Raw genomic sequence first — 24,912 nt, forward strand, 5'->3', positions numbered from 1 at the left:
TATATATATATATATATATATATATACAAACATGCTTCACAAGGGTTTTAATGATTGGACTGCAGTAGTGTGGATTACTTATGGACTACTGTGATGTTTTTATCAGCTGATGGCTCCCATTCACGGCATAGAGTGTAATGCTAAATTTCTCTAAACTTGTTCTGATGAAGAAACAAATCTTCATCTTGGATGTCCTGAGGGTAAATTCAAATTAGAAATGTTGTGTTAAAATTACTAAAAGTTAATAACAAATTAAATCTAAATAGAAATAATAATAAAAATAAAAATTACAATGTTCATAATTACTAAAACTAAAACCACAATTAAAAAAAAGATATATAAAGAAAATAAAACCTAATTAAAATGAATAAATAATACAAATTTAACACTGATATGATTGAGCAAAAATTGTTTAATTGCATCTGTTAATGTATGTTAACAAATGTTTCTAATGAGCATGGGGCAGGAGGACTGGAACATTTCTGCCATCCTTTATTCCCTAGACTGGACACTATCATGTTCATGAAAGCTGACCCAAAGACCTCATCTTCATCCAAACAACTGTAACACTGAACGCTGCGAAACTCCATAATCAGGCTGCATGAATTACCGTGAAATTTCATTTATGACGTTCTGTCAGTTCAATTGTTTTTATGAAGTTGATGGCACAAATAAATGTTGCATGAAGAAACATGCTCTGTAAATGACTTGTAAGAACGTGGATGTGGAGGCCAGCGGCCTGAAAACAAGTTGTTATTCTCTGTTACTTTTTGCTGTGCCTCCAAGGAGAAGCATGTTCACTCCATTTGAGGATCCAGGAAGGCGATAAGACACCAGACAGCAAGAGAACAGGAAACGAGTCAAAACAACATCATCTGCATGTGATATCATCAGTGTTGATGGTGAAGCTGATCTGTTGATCGACAAGGGAGAAGTGTAATCGTATTTCACTGCTCCATTTATAGCATCTCATTTATTGTTCCCAAGACTCACCATCATAAAAACAAACCCTACCAATCTTATCTACATCACACAAACAAATTATTTTGCCGTATCGAATAATTTCAATTAGCACAGTATAAACTGAATATGTGCTGAAATTTAAATTCAAATTAAATCGGCTGCATTAATGGTGTTGAAAAAGAATAACTACACAGTTGTAAAAAAATAAAAAAATAAATTGGATTCTTGTAGTACGTTTTACAAGAAAATAAAATTTTAATGTTTCTACTTCAAATTTTGAGCGTGATTCTCTGTAACTTGCTGTTTATTTGTAATGATTGTGATATTTACTAGCAATTTCTGACTAAAATTTGTTGATTTATTTTCTGTGTACCAATTAAAAAATGCCCAGACTAAACACAATTTAAAAACGACTTTCACATTTAATGAAAAATCTCAATACAGTTTAGAAACATTCAGCAAAAATGTAACTGCAAAAAACCGAGAACAATCAATTTTCCAATTAAACATTGCAGATGGTTAAATATAATAAACAAGAAGTGCACAACATTATGGCCTCTGTTTGAAATTTTTTTACATCATAAATGCATCTGCCAAACACACCAGATTCTTCAAAACCTTCAGATCTTTCGAAATGAACGCATACTGTCATCCTCCTTCATTACTTAATTCAAACAACCCACAATTCCTTTCTGCCAGCTCTAATTAAAGCTCCATCTTTTCTTTCCCATTTGACGGTCTGATAATGATGCTGAATGCCCCTGCCCATGGCATCTGTGTCACTTTAAATGAACACAACCTTGCCTTCGTGTCCCAGGGAGCTCTCGCTCTTCAGGCCTGGCTGTAAGAGATCCGATCTCCTCTCCAACCCATTGTGAATCTCTGGACCGCAGTTCCCAGAATCTGTTCATAGAACACAGCTCACACTGAAATGTCACTTTCATACACCCTCACTCTCGCTGTTTTGTCAGTTCACTTGACCTAAATTAATTTATTATCTGTTTTTCAGTTGAATTAAAAGAGCACAGACAGCAGGATTCATTGCAGTGTACAATTCCCCAACCCCCTGACAATGTGAGACAGAGCAACACAGAAGCAAAAATAATCAAAAACGCCATCAACACTATCTATTGAAATTACTGATTAGTGAGATATGAAATAAAAAAGTTTGCAGAGTAATAACAGTGAGTCGTGGTTTGGTTTAATCACACATCTTCTTTGTGGGCAAACTAAATATTTATGCCACATATTTGTATTCATAAGACTATACTGAATCTCCTCATATAACAAATACATTCACATGCTACAATATACATATCTTGGAAAAAATTATAATCTTGTATCTCAGTTAGCGCTTTTTCATACTGTGGCTTTTCTTCAAGGAATAAAATAATGAAGAAAAAAATCCCAAGTGGTCGAATAATGACAAAATGAATTTTTGCTTTTTCTTACAATCACCACTTTTCTTTTGAGTGTACGACTGACTTTTCAGTCTCTGCATGTATTGGAAATAAGACACATTCTCCTGAAATGAGTCCAGGGCTAACGTGGACACCTCCGGCTGTAATGTCCTCTTTATAAAACCTCACGTTTGAGTTTGGCATAGAGGTGACCCACTTCTTGCATTCATCCAAGACATTTTCTTAGTAAGTTTTCATGTGTTGATAGCATGGTGCTGCGTCTCCATAAACGTCTAAGAAAATTGCTGTGGGCCTTAAGTAGCATTTACATAACACTATTATATAATCTGACCCTAATGCAATGAAAGAGTTTTCAAAAAGCTATATATGTAATCTGCATTCAATAAAATAAACAGAATTGCAGTTTTTAATGCCACCAATACTATCCCACTCACAGATGTTTGGTTTAATGTGTTATTTTGGTGGTTAAGAGCAAAATTTGCTATGAAACGAGATTTCGCATCGTATACTGAAATACAGCACTGTGCCTCAGAGATGCTGAGTCCTCATCGTGTCTCCTACATGTCAATCTCATGCTTCAGAAAGCCTTGTCCTCTTCAGTGTAAAGCTTTTGAAAAATACTGAGTTGTTAGCTGAGGGGCAGTGAAGTAAGAGAGTGATTCATATAGCGCCGCTTCTAGATGTCTCACACTACAGTGGTCTCAGTCTGTAGGAAAGACTGGGCTCTGGAGTTCCGATGGAATCGGCCCATGTTTTCCGTGCCGTTCCGGGATGTGGATGAACTGTGCAGACGGTAGTCGCGACCAATGTAACGCTTTAAACGCAAACTCCGCCACTTCCTCTTGAGTTCGCTCTTGACCTGCAAAGCAGCCAAGCAAAACAACCATTAGCATTAGCATTAGCACAGAAACACAGGGTGGTAAGTCGACACGAAATCAAGACTGAACCCATTTATGCTCAAAATATGTTTCTAGTTTTATTTTAATTGATTTAGGTTGTGTTTGTTTGCTTGTAAACTTTCATCAAAATGTAATTATCTAAGCTCTGCCTCAGAAAAATAAAAAAAACTTGTTTCATGCCTTTTCTTTCATACATTTGTCATACAGGGGGAATTAATCCAAGACCCAAACAATTCATCCTACATGTTTATCTCCTTCAACATCGTTTGTCACTCAGAAATGTCACAATACAGAAGTCAAATAGGTTGTGAATGTTTTATGTTGATTTGAACTAGGAAGGAAAACCACTGCTCTGTTCCAAAACCTAGTGAGCTGCCTGACGAGGAGGCATTTTAATGCATCATATGCACAGAAATAAATAGTGTGCTAACTTTATCATATACTGACTAACAAATGGCTTGTTTTGACCAAATTCTTAGTAGGCACTGTATGTATCATTATTAGAGATGACAATTCCAGAATGCAAATAAAGGATTGCAAATGAGTTGAAATCAAAAATGCTGTTTTTAAATAAAAATTGTTATGTTTTCGGTTTTCCTTCTCTCCTCCCCCCTCCCCTCTGCTGTTTTTTCTTCGCTACACTCACACTCTTCTTCAGCTGTCCCTCATTATCGCTCCTCTGTCTCGCTAATAGATTCACACCTGTTCTCGCTTCTCACCCTGGCTATTTCTAAGTCCCTATTTTTTGTGTTTTGTGCTTGATTATTTCGTTTGCTGTAGATGCTGGTGCTTTGCAATCATCTTGCTCATCCAGCTAACGCTTATCTCAACACGCTGCCCGAGCGCTGGCCCGTTTATCTACAAGAACTCTCTGTTTGCCCATTCACGTAAAAGACTGTGTTTACCTTTTGGGTACCTGCTCATCGGCCGCCTTTTGTTATTTCAAAGACTTTTCTGTTACAACGCTACTCTATTAAAGACGATTCCTTTTTGCATAATCGCTCTTGGGTCCTCATCTTTCCACATCACAAAAAATGACATCTGATACTCAAAAGCATTCTCAACAAAGTTATAATTTTATTACAACAATAGTGTAATAGTGTTTTACACAATGTGTGGGTGTATTTTTGTACTTTTTAGTGCTGCTTATGCAAAGTTTTTTTTAAATTGCTAACTTATGAGATTCTATTACAGTTAGGATGCAGTTTTATCAGCTGCCTATATAGGCAGTAAGCAGCACACTATGTTTTGGAATAGAGCTAAAGTGAGAAATCAATGATCAATAAAATTTCAGACTAACCTCACTATTCAAAAAACAGTACAAAATCGCAACCACCAAGCCCTGTGAGAGGAACACAGAGGGTTAATGTGGTACACAACACTGATAAATCATCACATATCATTCTAAAGTTTGGAGTCTGTAAGATTTTGTAATGTTATTCACAAAACAATGATATTGTAATTATTACAAAATAAATTACTAAAAATTACAATTCAATTACAGTGTTATAATTCAAAGTAAATATTTATATTAACATTGTTTATATTAATTTGTATTCATATTTTAAAATTTTGGTGAGAACAAAGCTGATTTTTAAGCCATTAATACAGTCTTCACTGTAATATTTTTGACAGTTTTAAACACTATATATTTACACATTTTATAATTTAAGACACTTTGATGAATAGAAAGTTCAAAAGAGCAGCATTTATTCTGATTATATTATTATAAATCTAGATTAATTAAACACTGGAGCTTTTGTTAAAGTTAAAGTTTAAGAAGATATATTATATATATATATATATATATATATATATATATATATATATATATAATCATTAATCATACATTTAGGTATATTCTCACCTGAAAAGATCCCAGACCAAGGTCAAAGAATATTTTATAGTTATTCATCTCTTCATTTTCTTCTATGATGTAAACGAAAACAACATAATTGATGCCAAACAGAGGGATCAAGAGAAGTGTGGACTTGGCCAACCTCCTGAAAAGAGAAAGAGGAGTAACAGGATTTGAATGGAGTGATGAGGAGGGATCCCTACTGTCATGATAGCATGGCAATTTTTGTCAAATAGATTATATGTATTAGATACATATTTCCAAGCACACAATGGAGAGCTCCAAACTGAAATCTCAATGGGAAAAATGCATCATGGGAGAGCCATCAAATAGAGCGCAGCCTCTCATGCATTAGCGACAGGGCACTCAAACGCAGAACATGCCACTCTCAGCAGAACAAAAACTCAGATTGCTACAAATCGCAGCATAAATATTTCACCCCCATTTCAATGCATACACATTTAGCAATGCACAATAGATAGTGGAAGACCTGGATAAAAATGGAAAGCAGCCATCCATTTCCAACCATTTTTCTGAAAATCATGCTGGAATGCAACTCCTGCTAAATTTACAAGGGAGATCTCAGCTATGACCAGCATGTAAGAGGGTTCAACCATGTTTGCAGAATGGAATATTAGTTGGCAACCATTTGCGATACCTGTACTGCGACTGATCGTTTCCACCAACATCAGGACACCTCAGTTTCTGGACCAGGATTCGAATGATGCTGATGAACAGAATAAAGTTCAACTGTGGAACACAGAAAGGAAGATAAAAAGATTTTATATAATTTCGCATTTATACAATGATATTATCCAGACTAAAAATATCCACTGTTTACTGGATCTGACACAAGAACTTCTCAAAACCTTTTGTAAGACTTGAATCAGATTACAGGTCTTTAAGGAACCAAAAATGAAAATTCTCACCATTTATTCACCATTTTAAATCATTCTAAACCTATATGATTTGAATTTTGTCCATAAAATAAAAAAAAAAACCAAATAGATCCTAGCACCTAAAACTGTTTTAAATTTGGTCTGCCAAATGCATAACTTCCAAGGTAAATTGATAATCTCCCATTTCCATCTTGTTTGAATCCATCTGGCAGATAGTAGAAACAAAAGAGGCCACTTGTTTCTGTTCCTCAAAATTAATCCCTACATAAAAAAACTTAAAACAGAACATCTTTGCCAAAGGATCATCTACAAGTGGCATTCTGGGTAGCAGAGAGATGTAGTTACACAGTAGCATGGTCTGCAGAGCTCTGTGAGAGAGTTATCTAAACACACCAGAACTGAGCATGTTTGCCAGAAAAACGTATTATTATTGCATTCCTAGGCTCTGGAGGGCTGAGGAACAGGAACAATTTGACCTGGATGCGTTCAGGCAAAGCTGTCAAACACAGCCATCGTGCTGTCCAAAGACATTTGATCTCTTGCAGGTGAGTGTTTACAAAATGGAAATGGCACAGCGGACACAAGAGAGAGTCTTGGCATGTGTGCTGAGAGAGGCACTTGTGACAGCGTGTTCGCTCGCTCCCCCTGACATGCCTGCGCTCACGTCCTATCCAGGACATGGAAACTGTTCATGAGACTCAGCACATCCCCGCGTCTGCTTTGCTGGCAGAATCCCTCCCTGCCTGATATAATGCGTACAGTATGAGGCTGGTCTCAGTGTTTATAATAGCTGGTGTGAGGTTATACTCACAATGACAGATGCCATAATTGGCCAGTTAATCACCCGCCAGGGAATCGGGGCATCATTCCTCTCCCAGCATCTGTTATGAGGAGACATCAAGGAGTTACAAGTGCTTTCATAACAGCGGCAGCAAACAGGAATGCGTTTCATCTTCTTCTGCCTCATTTTAATCTCTCAGGTTTAAATATCCGCTATTAAGAGTCTCATGGGAGCCCTGTCACTGTCTGATTATGCTCAACGACTCACCCCGTGTCATCGAGGTAAATCCTACACACAATCCACGGAATCATAAACACGGTGGGGAATCCTGGAGGAAGGAGAGGGAATGATCAGATATCAAGAGACTTCGCTGTCACATTCATTCATGCATAATCAGTGTAAATATAGGCTACAGACAAAGTCAGACAGACATAATGTGACGTTAAGCAACAGCATGTTTGCTCAAACACCTGCTGAGAAATTGTTACTACAGTTTCCTGTTGGAATGTGGGCCACTATCTCTAAACCCAAGTAAAGCCGGAGAGGAAATGCTGGTAAACAGAACATGATTAAAGAGGCCATGTTGGTCGTCGCTGTCATGATGAAAGAGAAGCTTAATGAGGTTTTGATATGATGAGTCTAGCAAGCCACACCCAATGAATGAAGATCCTGCTCTCCTTTCTCTCGCCTGGAAACTCCAGGGACACAACAAACTACAAAGACATACTAATACATAATGTAAGACAAACAGACTGAACAAGACCGATGGCACGTCATCTCGTTCCCTACGCTGTTTTTCCTCTGAGCAGTGAGCGACATCTATTCAGAAGTGTTTGAATGAATTAAGGAAGAGACATTCAGTGCTACACCGTGAAGAGGTGTGTGTTCTCGAATGATTTTCTATGCACACATGTGTTCGTGTCAGATAAGATGAAAGCAAAAGCATCAAATGCAGTGGGAAGTGGAAAATCTCTAGGCTTTAATCCTTTATTTACTCAAATACCTGCTTATAGGTGAAAACACTGACATGAATAGCTTTAAAAGACTCTGAAAAGCAACAATTGGTTTTGGAAACGGAAACAGCTTGAAAAGGTCAGTGTTTCTAATGAAGACTTACCCCAGCCAATGAGGAGGTAAATGATGAAGTGTCTGTTTTCAGAGAAGATGACCATCAGTAGAGTATGTAGATAGAGCCCTTCCACCAGCAACCAGTAGAAGTTTGCTATGATGAAGTAGTGGAAGATGATCAGGCTGGCCTTGCAACCAATCTAAAAACAAGCACAGAGAACTTCAATGTGCACTATTTGTATCTCAGAAATGCCAAAGAGTGGGACAAACAAACGTGAACACGCATTTGGGTTTTTAGGGTCTGTAATGACAGAAATAACCACCTTTTAAAACCATTGAAGCATAAAATGTGTTAAGTTGTCTATGCATGTAACTTGGCTTAGCTCAGTTCAGACCTTTGAAGGTGAAGTGTGTAATTTTTTCGATGTTAGTCTCAAATCCCACTTTAATGTGTGCAGACAGCCATTTCTAGGTGAACAAACATTTCTGCTCATTTGAGGCATCTGGTAGGACAACCAATGCTGTGAGGAATGGGATTGGGATTACCTGTTTGGCGAAACAATGGAAGACTAACTGACATGGTGTCACCTTTTTGTGTCAGTAATTGAGCAGAAATGATAAAATAATATTTCTTCAAAAGTTCGGGGTTGGTAAGATTTTTTAAATGTTTTTGAAAGAAGCAACTTATGTACACTACATTCATTTTGATCATTAATTTGATACAAAAATACAGTAAAAAAAATCATTTCTATTTTATACATTTTAAAGGTTAATTTGTTTCTATGATGGCAAAGCTGAATTTTCAGCAGCCGTTATTCAGAAATGAATTTAATATGCTCACCTGATACTCATGAAACAATGGAAATACGTACTCATTTTTTAAAATATAATTGCACATTTTTATCTGATTATCACACTTTGTTTCTCAGAATCGTGATTCTTTTTTTCACAAATTCAAGTTTCCATTTCAGAATTCTGAGTTTAAAATTCAGTTTCTTCTTGGTATATGCCATGAAATAAACATAAAAAAGGTAATTGAGAGCTTATATCTCAATTCTGAGCATTCTTCTCAGTTTATAAGCAATTGCTTAATATTTAAGTGAAACCATTGATATATATTTATTTGGTTTCTTTAATTAATAGAAAGTTCAAAAGAAAATGTAAAAAATAAATATTTTATAACATTAAATGTCTTTACTGTCACTTTTGATTCATTTAAACCAGCCCTTTCTCAATTATTATTTTATTTTTTTAACTTTTAAATGATATTAATTTACCTGCAGATATTCTGGATGGATAGATTCATTCACCAGTGATGGGTGCTTTGAACATTCTACATTCCCGTGGGAAAACAGAATGGCATCTTTGACCAGCACAGCGATGGCCCTCAGTATGAACGAGAAGAACAGGTTCAGATGGATGTAGTTCCTGGTGCAGTGAAGTTTTCTGTTGGAGCGAGACAGACCTGTAGATAAATATTGCCTCTTTTCTATTTTAATTGTGCTTATGGTTAGTTTGTGAGAAAAATGCAGAGAGTCTTAAGCACTGTTCCATTCATCACATATCTAGACAACTTCTTAAATTAATAATTTCATTCCAGCTAGATAAACACTATCGGGTAAAAGCCAAGCGCCAAGCATAATGTTTATACGCAATGTCACATTTATTTAAATATAGTCGTTCAGAAGCCTGCCAAATTTGACTCCTCAATGATTACAATTAATATAAGGGAGGCTCATCCATCCATACAAAGTGTAGAGAAATATAAAGCAGACATAACTACTGGAATTATTTAAGACTCTGTTTCAGACCTGAACAGACAGAGGATGGTGCTGCCAGTGATGAGTGCAATGAGAGAGAGGCTGTGTCCGAGTGTGTAAACGGCCTTCATCACCTTGTAGAAAACAAGCTGGACAGAAAGAGAAACAACATTTGAGAAACGCTTTGTATATGCAATATTTTATTTTTAGTGGGGTTAAGACACCAGACATAAAATTTAGCTATTCCCCCAAGAGATCTAAAGCATTATGCTCTATTGCTCCACTAAAAAAAAATATTACAAAAATGATGATTATTGTAGGTACTGGAAAGCTGTGTCTAAATCACTATTGCAAAAATCACTCAAAAGCATGTCTAAATTTGACTAGTCCGATCGTGCTGCACATTCCTCAGAACATTTCAATTCTGTCATCACCAGCCCACGCTCGTGATGCATAAAAATCATACCTTTGTGTTTTCTAGCAGAACAAATGTTAAAGCTGCCATTTCCATACAACAGAAATGCATGGTTAAAACCTGGCATTCCAGCTGCAATTGTATCTCATTCATTTAAAACAAAAGTGTACTATATATTTGGGTCTCACTTCATTTACATTAAAATAATAAAATAAAACTGGGTATGTGAATTAATTTCAAGTTAAACAAAATCTATATCCCAGACTATCTAAATTTCCATATAATGTATACAAAATAAGTAAGGGGGGAAAAAATCCCCTTTTTGTCATGTTTTATCTGATCTACCAGTTTGAACTCATATACAAACAAATTGTATATAATCATCAATTTGTTTTTAAATGTCAGCAGCACTGTTGCTACATTAAATGAGTATAGCATATACAAAACATTAAAACTGAAACATTCCTTTTATACCACTTAGCAGTACAAGCAATGCATTTAAGACCTATGCCAGGTTTTAAATGTGATGAAATAATGTACACAAGCTAATTGTGAATTCTCTCACGGATCAAGGATGACAGGGTGACTAATAAGCATGAAAATGGCTAGTTGGCCAGGCGGCTGTTTGGTGATGGAAGAGCGTGATGAAGCTCAGACAGACTCATCCCCCATAAACAGCATTCTTTCAGTCTGACTTACAACCTGGCACTCTGGAGCCACAGACCCACTCAACACCAGGAACATTCCTCCTGTGCTTCTTTAAACATAAAGCGCACGAAATTTAGCGTGAGAGGGATATTTTACAACATTTGGTTATTCTGTCCATTTAGAGTGTTTTTGTCCTGGTGTGTGCATGTCAGTGTGTTTTTGTTATTTGATTTGCTTTTAGGACATAACTGCATAACATATTTGTGATTGTATGATTCTAAATGACAAAACTTACAGTATGTATAGTGTATAATGTATGTATGTATATATAAATGCCTAACAATTCATAACTTTATTTTTTAGTGCAAAATTAAGTGCTGTATGTCACAGTGTGAGACACTAAAATAATACAGAAAGTTTAAAATTTGCTAATTATAGAAATTGGAGTTAATTATAATTTTGGCAAGCCTATAGGACACGTTAAATTAACCAAAAGAGATGTAAAGACATCAAACACACAAGACAAACATTTTAAATATTATTATTTAAAGGGGGGGTGAAATGCAATTTCATGCATACTGAGTTTTTTACACTGTTAAAGAGTTGGATTCCCATGCTAAACATGGACAAAGTTTCAAAAATTAAGTTGTACGTTTGAAGGAATATTTCTGTTCCAAAAATACTCCTTCCGGTTTGTCACAAGTTTCGGAAAGTTTTTTTGAGTATGGCTCTGTGTGACGTTAGATGGAGCGGAAATTCCTTATATGGGTCCTGAGGGCACTTCTGCCGGAAGAGTGCGTGCTCCCATATAGCAGAGCACTGAGAGCACAACAGACTTCACTGATCAGAGCGATTCACTGATCAGAGTGAGAGCGTCGCGAAATGTCACAAAAGAAGTGTATTTTTGGTCAACCCTGCACAGATTACCAAAAAAAAAAAAAAACAGCATTAATGGACGTGTGGATGGAGTTTATTTTTACAGAGCATCAACGGAGTTGTGCAAGTGTTTGTGTTTGTTCCCCTGCATTTCGAAGATGCTTGTTTTACAAACAAGGCCCAGTTTGACAACGGATTTGCGTATCGTTTATTTCTTAAGGATGATGCAATCCCAACGAAAAAGGGTCACGATCGTGTGTTGGAACCGCAGGCGGTGAGTAAAACTGCTTAAAATATCTCTGCCTCCTTGTTAGTGCGTCCCCTCCCATGCCGGAGACCCGGGTTCGAGCCCCGCTCGGAGCGAGTCGTTGCTGCTGCTGCTCTCATTCCGTTTCAGCCTTGGGATCTGATTCTGGATCATAAATATATGGCTGAATCTGACTGTAAGCCATAGTTTGTTTTGGATGTTTTTTTCCTCACGGTAATGTCACAGCTTCCACACGCTCTCAACGCAAAAGCCTACTCACGCTCGTGATTCTTTAGCTCCGCCCACACGTCACGCCTCCAGCCGGTCATGTTTTTCCGGGAAAAATCGGTACAGACTATCTTTCTCTTATGAATATAATAAAACTTAAGATTTTTTTGGAGTTATGAAGGATGCAGTACTACTATATAGGTACTCAAGATTAACAGGATATTGAGTGAAAACGAGCATTTCACCCCCCCTTTAATTTAAATTACATTACTGGAATAAATAAAATATACATTTTTAAGTGCTCTGATCACATAATAATAATAATAATAATAATAATAATAATAATAAATTATTTATTGTTTTCTTGATTTTCTTCCAATATCATGTCTTTTTCAATTCATTTCAAACTGTTGTCAACCAGAATTGATTTAAAAAAGAAAAAAAAAACTAACAGCATAAAGGGTCAAATATTTTATGGTAATATAAATGACTTTAACACTATCAATATTGAAATAGTTAATACATCAATTTATTGCCATTTTCAGGAACAAAGGAGAGATTTTTTTTTTTTTTTAGCAAAAATAAAAGACTTTAAATCTGACAAACAATCTAGTTGGGGAAGAAAACACTCATCTGAATACAGAAGTAAAACTGGTGGTTGACATTTTTTGTCTAGTCCCAGTACTCAGTGTATTTCATACTAAGCCTATAATACAGCATCTATAAACAACTAAGTGATGTGCAGGTTATAAGAGCTGCAGCAGTTAAAAGGAGGAGACAGAAACCAGCCTCTGTGCTGGCTTTGGATGAGATGAAGGATCGTTTCCTTCTTCAGACAGTCAATTATTTATTGTTGGATATGGTATGTGTTTCAGTAAATGCCCATGGAAAACTTCTGGAGAATTTCAGATTAAATGTGACACTAATATGGCACTTGGACTTCAACATGCGACCCAATGCCCCGGAAAAAGGTGAGTATTATTTAGATGATGTCTAAGTAGTCTGTTTAGACTTTCCTCAACTTCAATGTTAAAATGAGAGGTTGAAAAGTGCACTGTAAGAAAATATCTATCTGAAAACATTCATTTTGAAATTCCATTTGTTGACGCAGAAATTACATGTTTTGACAAATCAAAGCCAGAACCTATTAAAAGCCTCCGTCTCTTCTGAAGAATAAATCATTTAAGTTAAATAAAACCTCCACTCTAATGAATTAAATTAAGTGAGAAGGACAACCTGGCCTAATATATGTGTACATTCATCAGGTGATATCACTTTTGCTGTGAATCCTAAAACTAATATCAGGTGTCCTTTTAAACAGAATCAATAGCCTAAGGTTAGAAGATCAATGTCCAATTGAATTCATCAGCGGGCTTGTTTTAATTTCTCTGAAGTGTCCCGGGGCAGGACTTCTTTGAAGTGGAGCAGAACGGGGCTCAAGAAATCAGGTTTCAGACAGGTTTGACTCAAGGTCGATCAGTGTTCTTACTAACGCCTTAGGAAGACGACTTTAGTCATCTCTGCTAATTTCCACCAGAGAACTCTGAGAGGATGGGAATGTGCCCTCTGCTACTGTCTTTCTAACCTTCAGGAAATTGCTTTAATGTTTCATTTCCCCCGACACAAGATCAGAATGAAAAACAGCGAACTGTCCCCTCATCGCTCAAACGAGCAGCGTAGAGTCATCTGGGCAGCATCCCAAAACGCACGGCTGCCAACCGTCTTACTGCGGAGCACGTGTTGAACTCTGGGTGATGTCAAAAGTCCATCTGCGATAATTTTGACGGAAAACATTTCAAGGGAGACATTCCGTCTCTCTAAACATTAAAAGAACAATATGCAAGTAAAACATAAAACAAGATTTTCCTTGTATGGCCCCCTCTGATAAACCACAGTGAGTTTGTCAGAAGCAAAGAGTTTAGCCAAACATAACTGAGCTCATTTACATAGACTGGTTTTGCTACTGTACCATTAACACTAGGTTTAATTTGTTATTTTAGAAAAAGTTTAATATTTTTATGTATTTCATGTATAGGCAAAAAAAGTTAATGAAACTTCAATTGTTTATATATATATATATATATATATATATATATATATATATATATATATATATATATATATATATATATATATTATGTATGCATATAATTTTTTTACGTTTTTATTTATTTTAAGTATTATACTATTAAATAAAAATTATGGAAGAAATTATGAAAAAAAAAAGTTACCACATAACTATTAAGCAGCATGACTGTTCAACATTTAGAAGAAATGTTTCTTGAGCAGCAAACTTCTTTACCCCAAACTTTTGAACAGAATAAATGAATTAATTATTTAATTAATTAATTAATTAATAGGGGGGAGGGTGATAAAGAGAGAGTTCAAAAAAGCATATATTCGTGGTGAGATATAAAGTGAAGTCACAATGAGAAATAAATTGTGAAGATGTATGAAAATTGTAAGATAAAGTAAATTATGATAAAATATGAAGATATGAAGTCACATATGTGGCATATATGTGTGATATAAAGTGATAATTACAGTTAATAAATGTATCAGGTGGAAAAGTCATAACTATCCTTTAATTTCATTTATTTAATAAAAAAAAACAATTCTCTCTGAAGCGGGGAAAAAAAAATATATATATGGCCAAGCTACTGTATACGTGAAGCAAATCTGTTGTTCTGCTTTTAGAGATGTCAAACAGGTTGCAATGAAATCCAGTTCAAATCCAATTTCTATGCTGGATCATCCTGTTTTTGTGTCTACAGCCTCAGACAGGCTGATTTGAACCATTTCAAGGCTGCTTCAGTCACGGCACACATCTCCTTTCAACATAAAGCCAATCAGAGCAGGCCGATGTGTCAGCATGTCTGCTCTGATCCTGGGTATCACCTCAAGTCACACTGACAACTCACTGTACTTCACCAGAAATGTTTACTGAGCTATAAGAGGCGCTTGCCCTCGCTGATGGAGATGACACGTGTCCATGAATGCCCAAAACTACACGCTCATGACAGAAGCAAGGAATATAAATCACACATGCGGGCATTTTTATAGAAAATCTCTCTAATAATAGCTGAGTTCGTTTCAACTTTCTTGAGTTAAAGCAGATTTGAGTCCTGTCATCGTCAAGCATTTGCTCTCTCAGAAATACAGTAATTCCCCTGGTGCAGTTTAATGTCATTTTTGGTGTATAACTAAGACTAGACATTTCTGCATCATAATTTATTAAATTGCACAATTTTAAATTCAAAATGCCTTGGCTGAACTTTAACTCTTGCCAACTTGTGGGACATTTTAATAGTTAATAGGACATGTATTCATCATCATAACTTTAACGGGGTATAAGATATTTAACATTTGCATTTAAATCCTTATTTAGTTTCTGTGCTTAATGCTGCTCTTTCCCTCAGACAGCTGTTTAAGCTATTATTCCAGGGAGGTTTCATCTAATTATGTTGGAGACGTTTCTTTTTTGTCAAAATGACCGTTTCTCCATACGGCCTTCATCATACAATGTGGCAAACATTCCACATGTTCCCTGAATTCTCAGAACTGCCTACCCCTGAAAAAAAGCACTGATCTATTGAGAGCATTTATTTTATAAATAATGCCATGAAGACTCAATTGGTCAACAAATCTTATGTCAAAACTGGCCATGGGTATGAGCTAAAAACATCTCATGACTTATAAAAAGACATGTTTTACTAAAGCTTACATGCTTGTGGGGGAAAATGTCTATTTCACATTCCTATTAAGGTGAGCTGAGTTTATGGGATGTCCCCTGATGCATTTATAATGGCAATGAAGAAAGAACATCATAACACTGCCAGATGTTTCACTTATTACAGCTTATGAATAAATGTAAAATAAATCACAGAAAGCTCCATTACAATTCAGCTCATTAATAGGAAAATCAGATACAAATTTTCCTGATAATAAAGAAACCCCCCTTTCATCACAGGATCCTGAAAACTATTTATCAAAGTTTCCACAAAAATAATAATAATAGATGTTTCTTGAGCTCCAAATCAGCATATTAGAATGATATCTAAAGGTTCATATGACGGAAGAAAATTAAGTTTTCCCATCACAGGAATAAATTACACTTTTAAATATATATTAAAATAGAAAGCAAGTATTTTAAATAGTAATACTATTTTACAATATTTCCATTTTTACTGCAATTTTAATCAACTAAATGCCTTATTGAGCATAGAAGACTTCTGTCAAAAACAAAAACCTTACCATTGCAAACTTTTGAACAGTAGTGTATTTTTCCTAAAATTCCATTATTTATCTCTGTTGGCATAGTGGATACAACACATGCCTTTGGTGTGAGAGACCCAGGTTCGAATCCACTGTGAGACACCAATGTGTCCCTGAGAAAGACACTTAACCCCTAGTTGCTCCAGAGGCGTGCGACCTCTGACATATATAGCAATTGTAAGTCGCTTTGGAAAAAAAGCGTCAGCTAAATGAAAAATGAATAAATGTAATGAGGAGCATTGTTCTTAGGTGTCACAACTTTGAGTTCAGAAGAAAATAATCATTTTAGAAATCGTTATTATGTGCACGTTTTCCTTAGTACATGGTTTGATTTGAGTAACTAACACTTACTGTACATCAGCAGGGGTCAGCCTATAATTCTGACAATAACATTGAATTACTATATTCTATGTTTTATGCCAAAGTTTCCTTAGAAACCAGCTAATTGGCTATCCTTTTTTTTTTTTACCAACATTTGTTGTTTGGTGAATGTCAAGTTAACTACAAACCCTGTAATATGTGAATTAATATAAAGTACAATTCTAAAACCCTAAATGTGTAGCTCTAATCACCAAATATAGAACACTTGCAGAACAAATAAATGGAAACTTCCCAAAATCCTGTGAACTCCAAATGATTGGGTTCACTCCTCTGCTCTAGGGTCTGTCTTGACACTGGCATTGCTATAGTTCACTTCCTGCAGAGATTCCCTCCATTCCAGCAGCACACGATTATCTCTAAAGCACAATCGCAGGATAAAACAGTACTTTTCACGAGCGATTGGCTGTTTCATGATGAACCGAGAGAATCTAGTTTTATAATAAGACCAAATGTTACGTTACTGGACATTTATATATTTGTTCTTATTCTGCTGACATAAAAGAACAAAAGCACCTCTCTCTTCTGGTTCTTTTATCATCTGCTCTTTTTCTTTGGCTCTCTGGGACTCTTTTCAACTTCAAATGCATCTAAAATCATTTGTCTCTAAATTCGGGATCCTGAGAAATATAATACGGAGAGCAATTTGGTTGAAAGCCCAGGAAAACACACTTGAGCCAGCTGCTCGCTTTCTTTTAAAACTCTAGTGCTTTCTATGACTGTTTGTTCATGCAGACACACGCATGAACACACACACACTCACACATGCATGTGCGCACTCACATTGCCAAATGCACACAAACACAGTCTCTGCCCCAAAGGTGGTCCCAGCTGGCATAGATTCAGGCTAGATAGTGGGCACTAAAAGGTTCAGGGTCCTGAAGTGCCCTCAGATTTTTCTGTGGTTGTAGCACATGTGGAGGGAACAACAGTGCCTTTCAGACAAAATATCTTCCTTTATCAATGCTATTCACGCGGAGCTCCTTCAGGATGGTTAGCACAATGATCTTAAACACCATCTACAGTCAAACACCCCTTACTGACAGAATCAGAATTGAGTCACTCACCTTTTCTTCATTCGTTTGGGGCTCAAAGCAAACGTTGTGGATGCTGGGATACACGTCGGACCAGCCTTCCATAGTGCAGTTCCTCTTAATGATGCCTAGAACATACAGACATTGCTTCGTTAACAGCCAATTTATCAGAGAGATTAACAGCCATTTAGACTGACAGCCAGAATTAGTGAGGGTTTGGGTAAGCAATGCTACACAACCGTGCACATCGCCAAAAGCCCAGAGATATCAGAGAAAACTAAACACAGAAATAAGCCAATCAAAGAAATGAATCAAGAATAGAGTAAAGCTCAACACAGCCTACAAAGAAATGTTTCACCCAAAATCAAAAGACAAAAGAAAAGCAATAATGTTTAAAGAAAATTATGCTTTAAGTTTCACTGTAATTCTTGCCAATACTTTTATGCTAATTAAATGGATAACATTCTTCAATTACTGTTCTAACATACAAATATAATTTACACTTAATGTATTTATTCAGCATGGTAATATAAAAAAATGTTTTCAAGTTATGTTAATGAGACTGCTCACAATGGGAATCAAGGTTTTGAATGTGCATTGAATATGGCATGCAAAAATCGTAATGGTCCTAAAAATAGGCTTCTTTTTTTAGCAAAATACATTTTTTATATATTTTTCCTTTTGATTGTAAAGGGAAGAGGCTCTTTTTTTACTGTGCCTTTTTTTTAGGTGTGATTTCCAGCTACATTATACTTTTAAATACTTTTAATATATTATATTAAATCCATATGGCACCAGTGATAATGGAATAGCTTTGTACGTCACTGATGCATTCAGTCAAGGCTGAGAGGCAGAGGCTGAGTGTTAAGTATAAATACAGAATATTTCTGTTTCATGCATTAAAGTGTCTGCGTGTAGGCTTGCTAATACTCTCAGTAACGAAACAACAGCCTCCTACACATTGCATTGCATCAATGACCACCATTACACCTGGAGAGGAGCAGCTGGCAGGCTAACAAAGAGCACATGAACATTTAAACATCAACCAAACATTACAACACCCAACAGACAAGAAAACCAGTAGGCTGCAACATAGATTTTTGAACATTTGATTTAAAAATAGCACTGGATAACAGAAGAAGAACAACAGAACAATGTATTTTAAAGATAATACATGTTAAAATGCTTTATTCTATCCCAGCTGAATGGGCAGAGACAACTACCTGTTTAAGTAAACAAACTATAGGTTGATTTACCTGAAAGCTATTGAAAAAATATGAAAAAGTTGTATGATTATATTTATTTGTTATAAAAAAAATGCATTTCTAATTAGTAAAAATGTAAGAAGTAAATTAGATTAGTCCAACGCTTTTCACAATGTATATCTATCTGTCTGTATATATATCTGTCTGTCTGTCTGTCTGTCTGTCTATCTATCTATCTATCTATCTATCTATCTATCTATCTATCTATCTATCTATCTATATATATATATACATAGGCCCATTTCCACCATGGAGTAAAAAAGTAAAAAAAAAAAAAAAAAAAAAGTAATAATAATTATTTGTGACTTCTTATTCGTACCATTCAGATTTTGTTTTTCTCAAAAAACACTTGATATAAAAATAGACTTGTAAAATATAAACTCACAATTCGGAGAAGAAAACTTGGAATTGTGAGCTATAAATTCACAATTGCGCGAAGAAAAAAAAGAATTGTGAGAATAATATTATTACCTATTATGTATTATTGTAGAAGCAATTATCTTTTTTATTTTTTTATCCTTTATTTATTGTTCCTTGTGGTGGAAACAAGCTTTTTCCCTAGAGATACTTTTGTAAAAGATTTTTCCCAGAGAAAAAAAAATTGGCATCAGTTTTAACGAGGATTTAATGGATTATAAAAAAACGGAAATCAGGGAGAGGACTTTTCTGACCTGCAAAAGCCAAAGATAACTGTATATTTACTAACATCAACACTGTGATTGTGAAAACACTTTGTGCGACTACTTCGAATGTGTTACTCAGAGCTTCTTATGACATGAGTATGTTCTATGTATATTTTAGGACTGAGGAAAGCAGAATGAATATTTAACGGCATTTCATCGGGACAAGTATGAGGGCGAGCACAACTACATCACGGTAGAGCACTTTGCTAGAGAGAGAGAATGTAAACTCTCCTGACATGTATCAACATGGAGATTAATTTTTGTCCGTGTGCAGCCTGAAACAAACCCCCCAAATACACACCCACACATGCTCACACACACCCATCCATGCAGATCAGAACATACGTGTGTACAGAAACTCAAACACACACATAAGCCCAACAAAAGGGGCTGTCTGTGCAAACACACAGATTCAGGCTTTATGATAAAAGTGCTAACTGCTATAATGAACATCACCATGTGAGCTCTCATCTTGAATTCAAATAGTAAGAACGGTGATCAAACATGCATTTGTCCAAGAGCATAAACGCTTTGTGGGAGCATAATGCGGGACTGCTTTGCTGCTTTAAACTGCCATTCAGGGACACAAAAGCAAAGGGCACAGACCTTTGTGCAGCACAAGCCTGACAGATACTATGTATTATGTGCATGGCACATCAGTTCAAAACCCTCACATCTAACATCACATTAGTAAAAAAGAAAGGATATATGTGGAGTCATTTTTAAGTCCTTCAGAGGGCTACTGTTAGAGAAGACAGGTGTACTGCTATAATGTAACCCATGGGTTTTATTTTTTTTATTTTGATGCAAATATCCACATGACTATTAAATATGTCAAAATATTTTTTTATTGTAATAATATTTCACAATATTACATTTTTTATCAAATGGAGCCTTTGTGAGCATAAGAGACTTATTTCATCAACAACAGCAACAAAAATAATAATAAATAAATAAATCTTTGGACTGGTACACATATCAGGGTATTTTAGGATCATTTTAATAATATTATAATTTTAAATAATATTTTAAAGTATTAACATTTTAGTTGTTTTGTTAACGTTTTTCAGTTGTATTTAATTACATTTATATTCAGTTTAGTACATCAAGATAAACTAAATTAAAATGTGAAATGTTGTTTCAGCAATAAGTGGAAATAAAATAAGTTAAAAGGTTTTTTGTTTATATTTGATTTTATTTCAGTTAAAGTTTCAAGTAACAAAAAGTAACAAAAAAATAAATGTTTAAGTTTTTATGTGTTTAGTTAATTATTATTTACTAAGTATATTACTATTTATTACAATTAGTTTAAGCAATTATTTTGGATGTTTTTGCCTTTATAAATATACAGTGTTCTCTTTATTAGTACACCGCTGCTCTGTTTATTATACATAATAATAATAATATAAAAAAATGTATGCAGTGCTGTTGCACATAGGGGGTCCTGAGATTGAGTCCTGGCTTGCAGACCTTTCCCGATCCCGTCCCCCTCTCTCTCCCTATTTGGGAAGTCGTGGCCTAATGGTTAGAGTGTCGGACTCCCAATCGAAAGGTTGTGAGTTCGAGTCCCGGGCCGGCAGGAATTGTGGGTGGGGGGAGTGCATGTACAGTTCTCTCTCCACCTTCAATACCACGACTTAGGTGCCCTTGAGCAAGGCATCGAACCCCCCAACTGCTCCCCGGGCGCCGCAGCATAAATGGCTGCCCACTGCTCCAGGTGTGTGTTCACTGCTCTGTGTGTGTGCACTTCGGATGGGTTAAATGCAGAGCACAAATTCTGAGTATGGGTCACCATACTTGGCTGAATGTCACTTCACTTCACTTCTTCTTCACTTACTTCCTGTCCACTTACTGTCCTACTGAAATAAAAGACATAAAATGCCCCCCAAAACTGTGCAGAAATCAATATTTCAAAATAAATATTCCTTACATGCCCCAGTGTAAAAGCTGAAAGTGGAAAAGTACACTTCTGAAAAGTAGACCTTTTTTTTTATTATTTCTTTCTAAGCTCAAACTGAAACCCCCCTGATGTATCGTACATGAGCTCATTCGAAGAAGAAGAAAAGACTGAGCCATTTACTGCCCACACAACCTCGAGGCACCTGAATCAACTTCATACAATGAGAACAAGTGATATATATATCTGTTCTAGCCCTTACAATCCATTAACCTCTGTCAAATGATTGGAAATATATCCCCCGAACACCAGATTGAGAAAGTGCAATGCGTTGCTTTTTTAAGAGCTACTTTAGGGGGGAAAAAACAGCAGATAATATCTGGGGTAACAGCTAATGGAGCATAAATGATGCTGATGATGATGACAGTGATTCATCTGTGAAAAGTTCAGCCATACATTAGAAAGCTTGATTGGAAATGATAATCGTGTGCTATAAAACCACAGGTCTGCATGTGTTTCCAGATGTTCTGGGCTAATTTGGCTCCTTTACTCAGTGGATATCCAGTGGCACCATGTGTTCATGTGTTCCAGCATGACCTCTCTGAGCCAGCAGGTTAGAAAGCTCACAAGAGCTGGAAATAGCCTGATTGGGAAATCATGGCTTTATGTACTCCCACAATCTGGAGCTTGACAGACAACTTCTCTGTAGGGAAGAAAGGGTGTGCTGGTTCTGTGCCATCGGCTCGAGTCCACGGGTCAATGAACATGTCCGAGCAGAAGGGGAAAGACATGATTCACTCACTCCAGCCTTCAGTATATTCCCTTACTCATTAATTTACTCAGACTCACACATGCACGCTCAAAATCAGCACATTTACAATTAGAAAATAAGAACAGTATACAGTGGGGAAACATTGATTTGCTCGCCTGCTGATTTTGTAAGTTTGCCCACTTACAAAGAAATGAAGGGTCTGTAATTTTTATGGTAGGTTTATTTTAATGTACAGAGACTGTATATTAACCAAAAAAATACAGAAAAAAAAACATTATATAAAGGTTAGAATCTGATTTGGATTTCAGTGAGTGAAATAAGCATTTGATTCCCAAGCAAAACATGACTTAGTACTTGGTGGCAGAAACCCTTGTTGGCGAGGACAGATGTAAGACGTTTCTTGTAGTTGGTCACCAGGTTTGCACACATCTCAGAAGGCATTTTGGTCCATTATGCTTTACAGATCATCTCTAAATCCTTAAGATTTCTTGGCTGTCGTTTGGCAACTTGAAGTTTCAGCTCCCTCCACAGATTTTCTACAGGATTGAGGTCTGGAGACTGGCTGTTCCCCTTCTTGACCTTAATGTGCTTCTTCTTGAGCCACTCCTTTGTAGCCTTAGCAGTATGTTTCAGATCATTATCATGCTGGAAGACCAATCCATGACCCTCTTCAGTGTTCTGGCTGAGGGAAGGAGGTTCTCGTCCAAGATTTTACAGTACATGGCTCCATCCATTTGCCTCTCAATGCAATGAAGTTGTCCTGTACCTTCAGCAGAAAAACAGCCCCAAAGTATAATGTTCCTACTTCTGTGCTTGACTGTAGGGATGGTGTTCTTGAGTTCATTATCAGAATGGCGGGTCAAGTTAATACCAAAAAGGTAAATTTTTGGTCTCATCTGACCACAGCATTTTCTCCCAAGCCTTCTCTGAATCATTTAGATGTTCTTTGGCAAACTTTAAACAGGACTGTACATGTACCTTCTTGAGCTGGAGGACCTTGTGGGCCAAAGCACGGTAGTGTGTTACCATTGGTTTTGCTTGGTGACTGCCAGCTGACTTAAGATCATTAACAAGCTCCTCTCCTGTGTAGTTCGGGGCTGATCCCTCACCTTTCTCATGATCATCCTTACTTCTTAAAGTGGTGGGACCGATCTGTATTCCACATGGGCACATAACCAATCTGTGGGAGCCAGAATTCTTGCTGGCTGGTAGGGGATCAAATACTTTTTTCACTTACTGAAATCTAAATCAATTTCTAACCTTTATATAATGTGTTTTTTCTGGATTTTTTTGTTGATTTTCTGTCTCTATCTTTTAAAATAAATCTACTGTTAAAATTACAAGCCCTTCATTTCTTTTAATTGGGCAAACTTACAAAATCAGCAGGTAATTAAATCAATATTTTCCCCACTGTTTTACTTATCTGCTTTGCACACATATTAGCAGAGCTAATCATAAACTTCATAAAATAGGGTTTTAAAGCTTAATGCCATAGGACGACCTGTTTTGGTTTGTATATTTACTGATGAAACCCTTTTGAGAACATCTAGACATCTGTTTATAAAGGACAGCTCTCTGAGGTACTTACCAAATAGAATCTGCAAGTTCTTGAAAGACTGTCAACTATTTCTTCATTAACATCCAATAAACTCGAAGGTTTTTAAATATACATATATTGAAGTTTCTTTAAGACAGTGCCCACATTTTTTTTTTATGTAAACGGCCAAAATCTAATTTTACCAAAGTAAATGTTGCATTATATCCAAATATTTTTATTTTGAAATGAACTGAATTCAATTATTAAGGGAAAGTTATTAATTACCCACCCTCAAGTTGTTCCAAACACATAAAACCAGAACACAGATTAAGATATTTTTGATGAGATCAAAGAATTTTCTGACCCTCCATAGACAGCAACACAACTTTCACGTTAAAAGCCCAGAAAGGTTGTAAGGAAATCATTAAAATAGTCCATATGACATCAGTGGTTCAACCGCAATTTCTGGAAATCTTAATCTGTGTTTGGAAGATAAAGGAAGTCTTAAGGGTTTGAAACAACATGAAGGCAAGTAATTAATGGCATACTTTTCATTTTTGGGTAATCTATCCCTTAAAATTTAAATAATTAAACAATAAAAAAAAAAATCAGCATCATGTTAAAATGGATAAATGACAGTTTGCAAATATTAAAGTAAAATTTACCATCTCTGGTGAACAAATTTTTAAGTGCAACGGGGCAGGTGTTGTCGACCACCTCTCCAATGTCAGCATGGTGCCAGCAAGAAAAATTGTCCCATATCCCCCTGCAACCTGTAAGCCATAGAAACAGAAAACAATACAAAAGCTTAACACATCTGGATCTTAAAATGTGTTGAAATAGCAGAACCTTCAGCAAAATTAGTGCAGCAGTGCATGTGAGAAACTTGACATGTGTTTGACAGGAACCTGGGAAAATGTTTAGTTTGGGATAAGATCCGCATTTATTGACTAATGTTCTTGAGAGGCTTTCTGCTTTATGTGTTGAGTGTACTTGAATACGTTTTCT

At 36.0% G+C, this 24,912-nt stretch overlaps 1 protein-coding gene across 1 annotated transcript; it reads right to left on the bottom strand.

Moving 5' to 3' along the window:
• Window positions 1-1,365: 1,365 nt before the first annotated feature.
• On the bottom strand, window positions 1,366-24,677 carry LOC113095092 (vasoactive intestinal polypeptide receptor 2-like; the record flags this gene model as incomplete). The annotated part of the gene is made up of 11 exons (XM_026260702.1): window positions 1,366-3,243; window positions 4,584-4,625; window positions 5,151-5,286; window positions 5,800-5,891; window positions 6,852-6,921; window positions 7,089-7,149; window positions 7,939-8,089; window positions 9,167-9,335; window positions 9,701-9,798; window positions 17,784-17,878; window positions 24,570-24,677. Coding segments are annotated over 11 exons (1,196 nt in total), but the record flags the coding sequence as incomplete, so codon positions are not given.
• Window positions 24,678-24,912: the final 235 nt, after the last annotated feature.

The sequence above is a fragment of the Carassius auratus genome, unplaced genomic scaffold (assembly GCF_003368295.1).
Source record: "Carassius auratus strain Wakin unplaced genomic scaffold, ASM336829v1 scaf_tig00215616, whole genome shotgun sequence".
NCBI classification, from domain to species: Eukaryota; Metazoa; Chordata; class Actinopteri; order Cypriniformes; family Cyprinidae; genus Carassius; species Carassius auratus.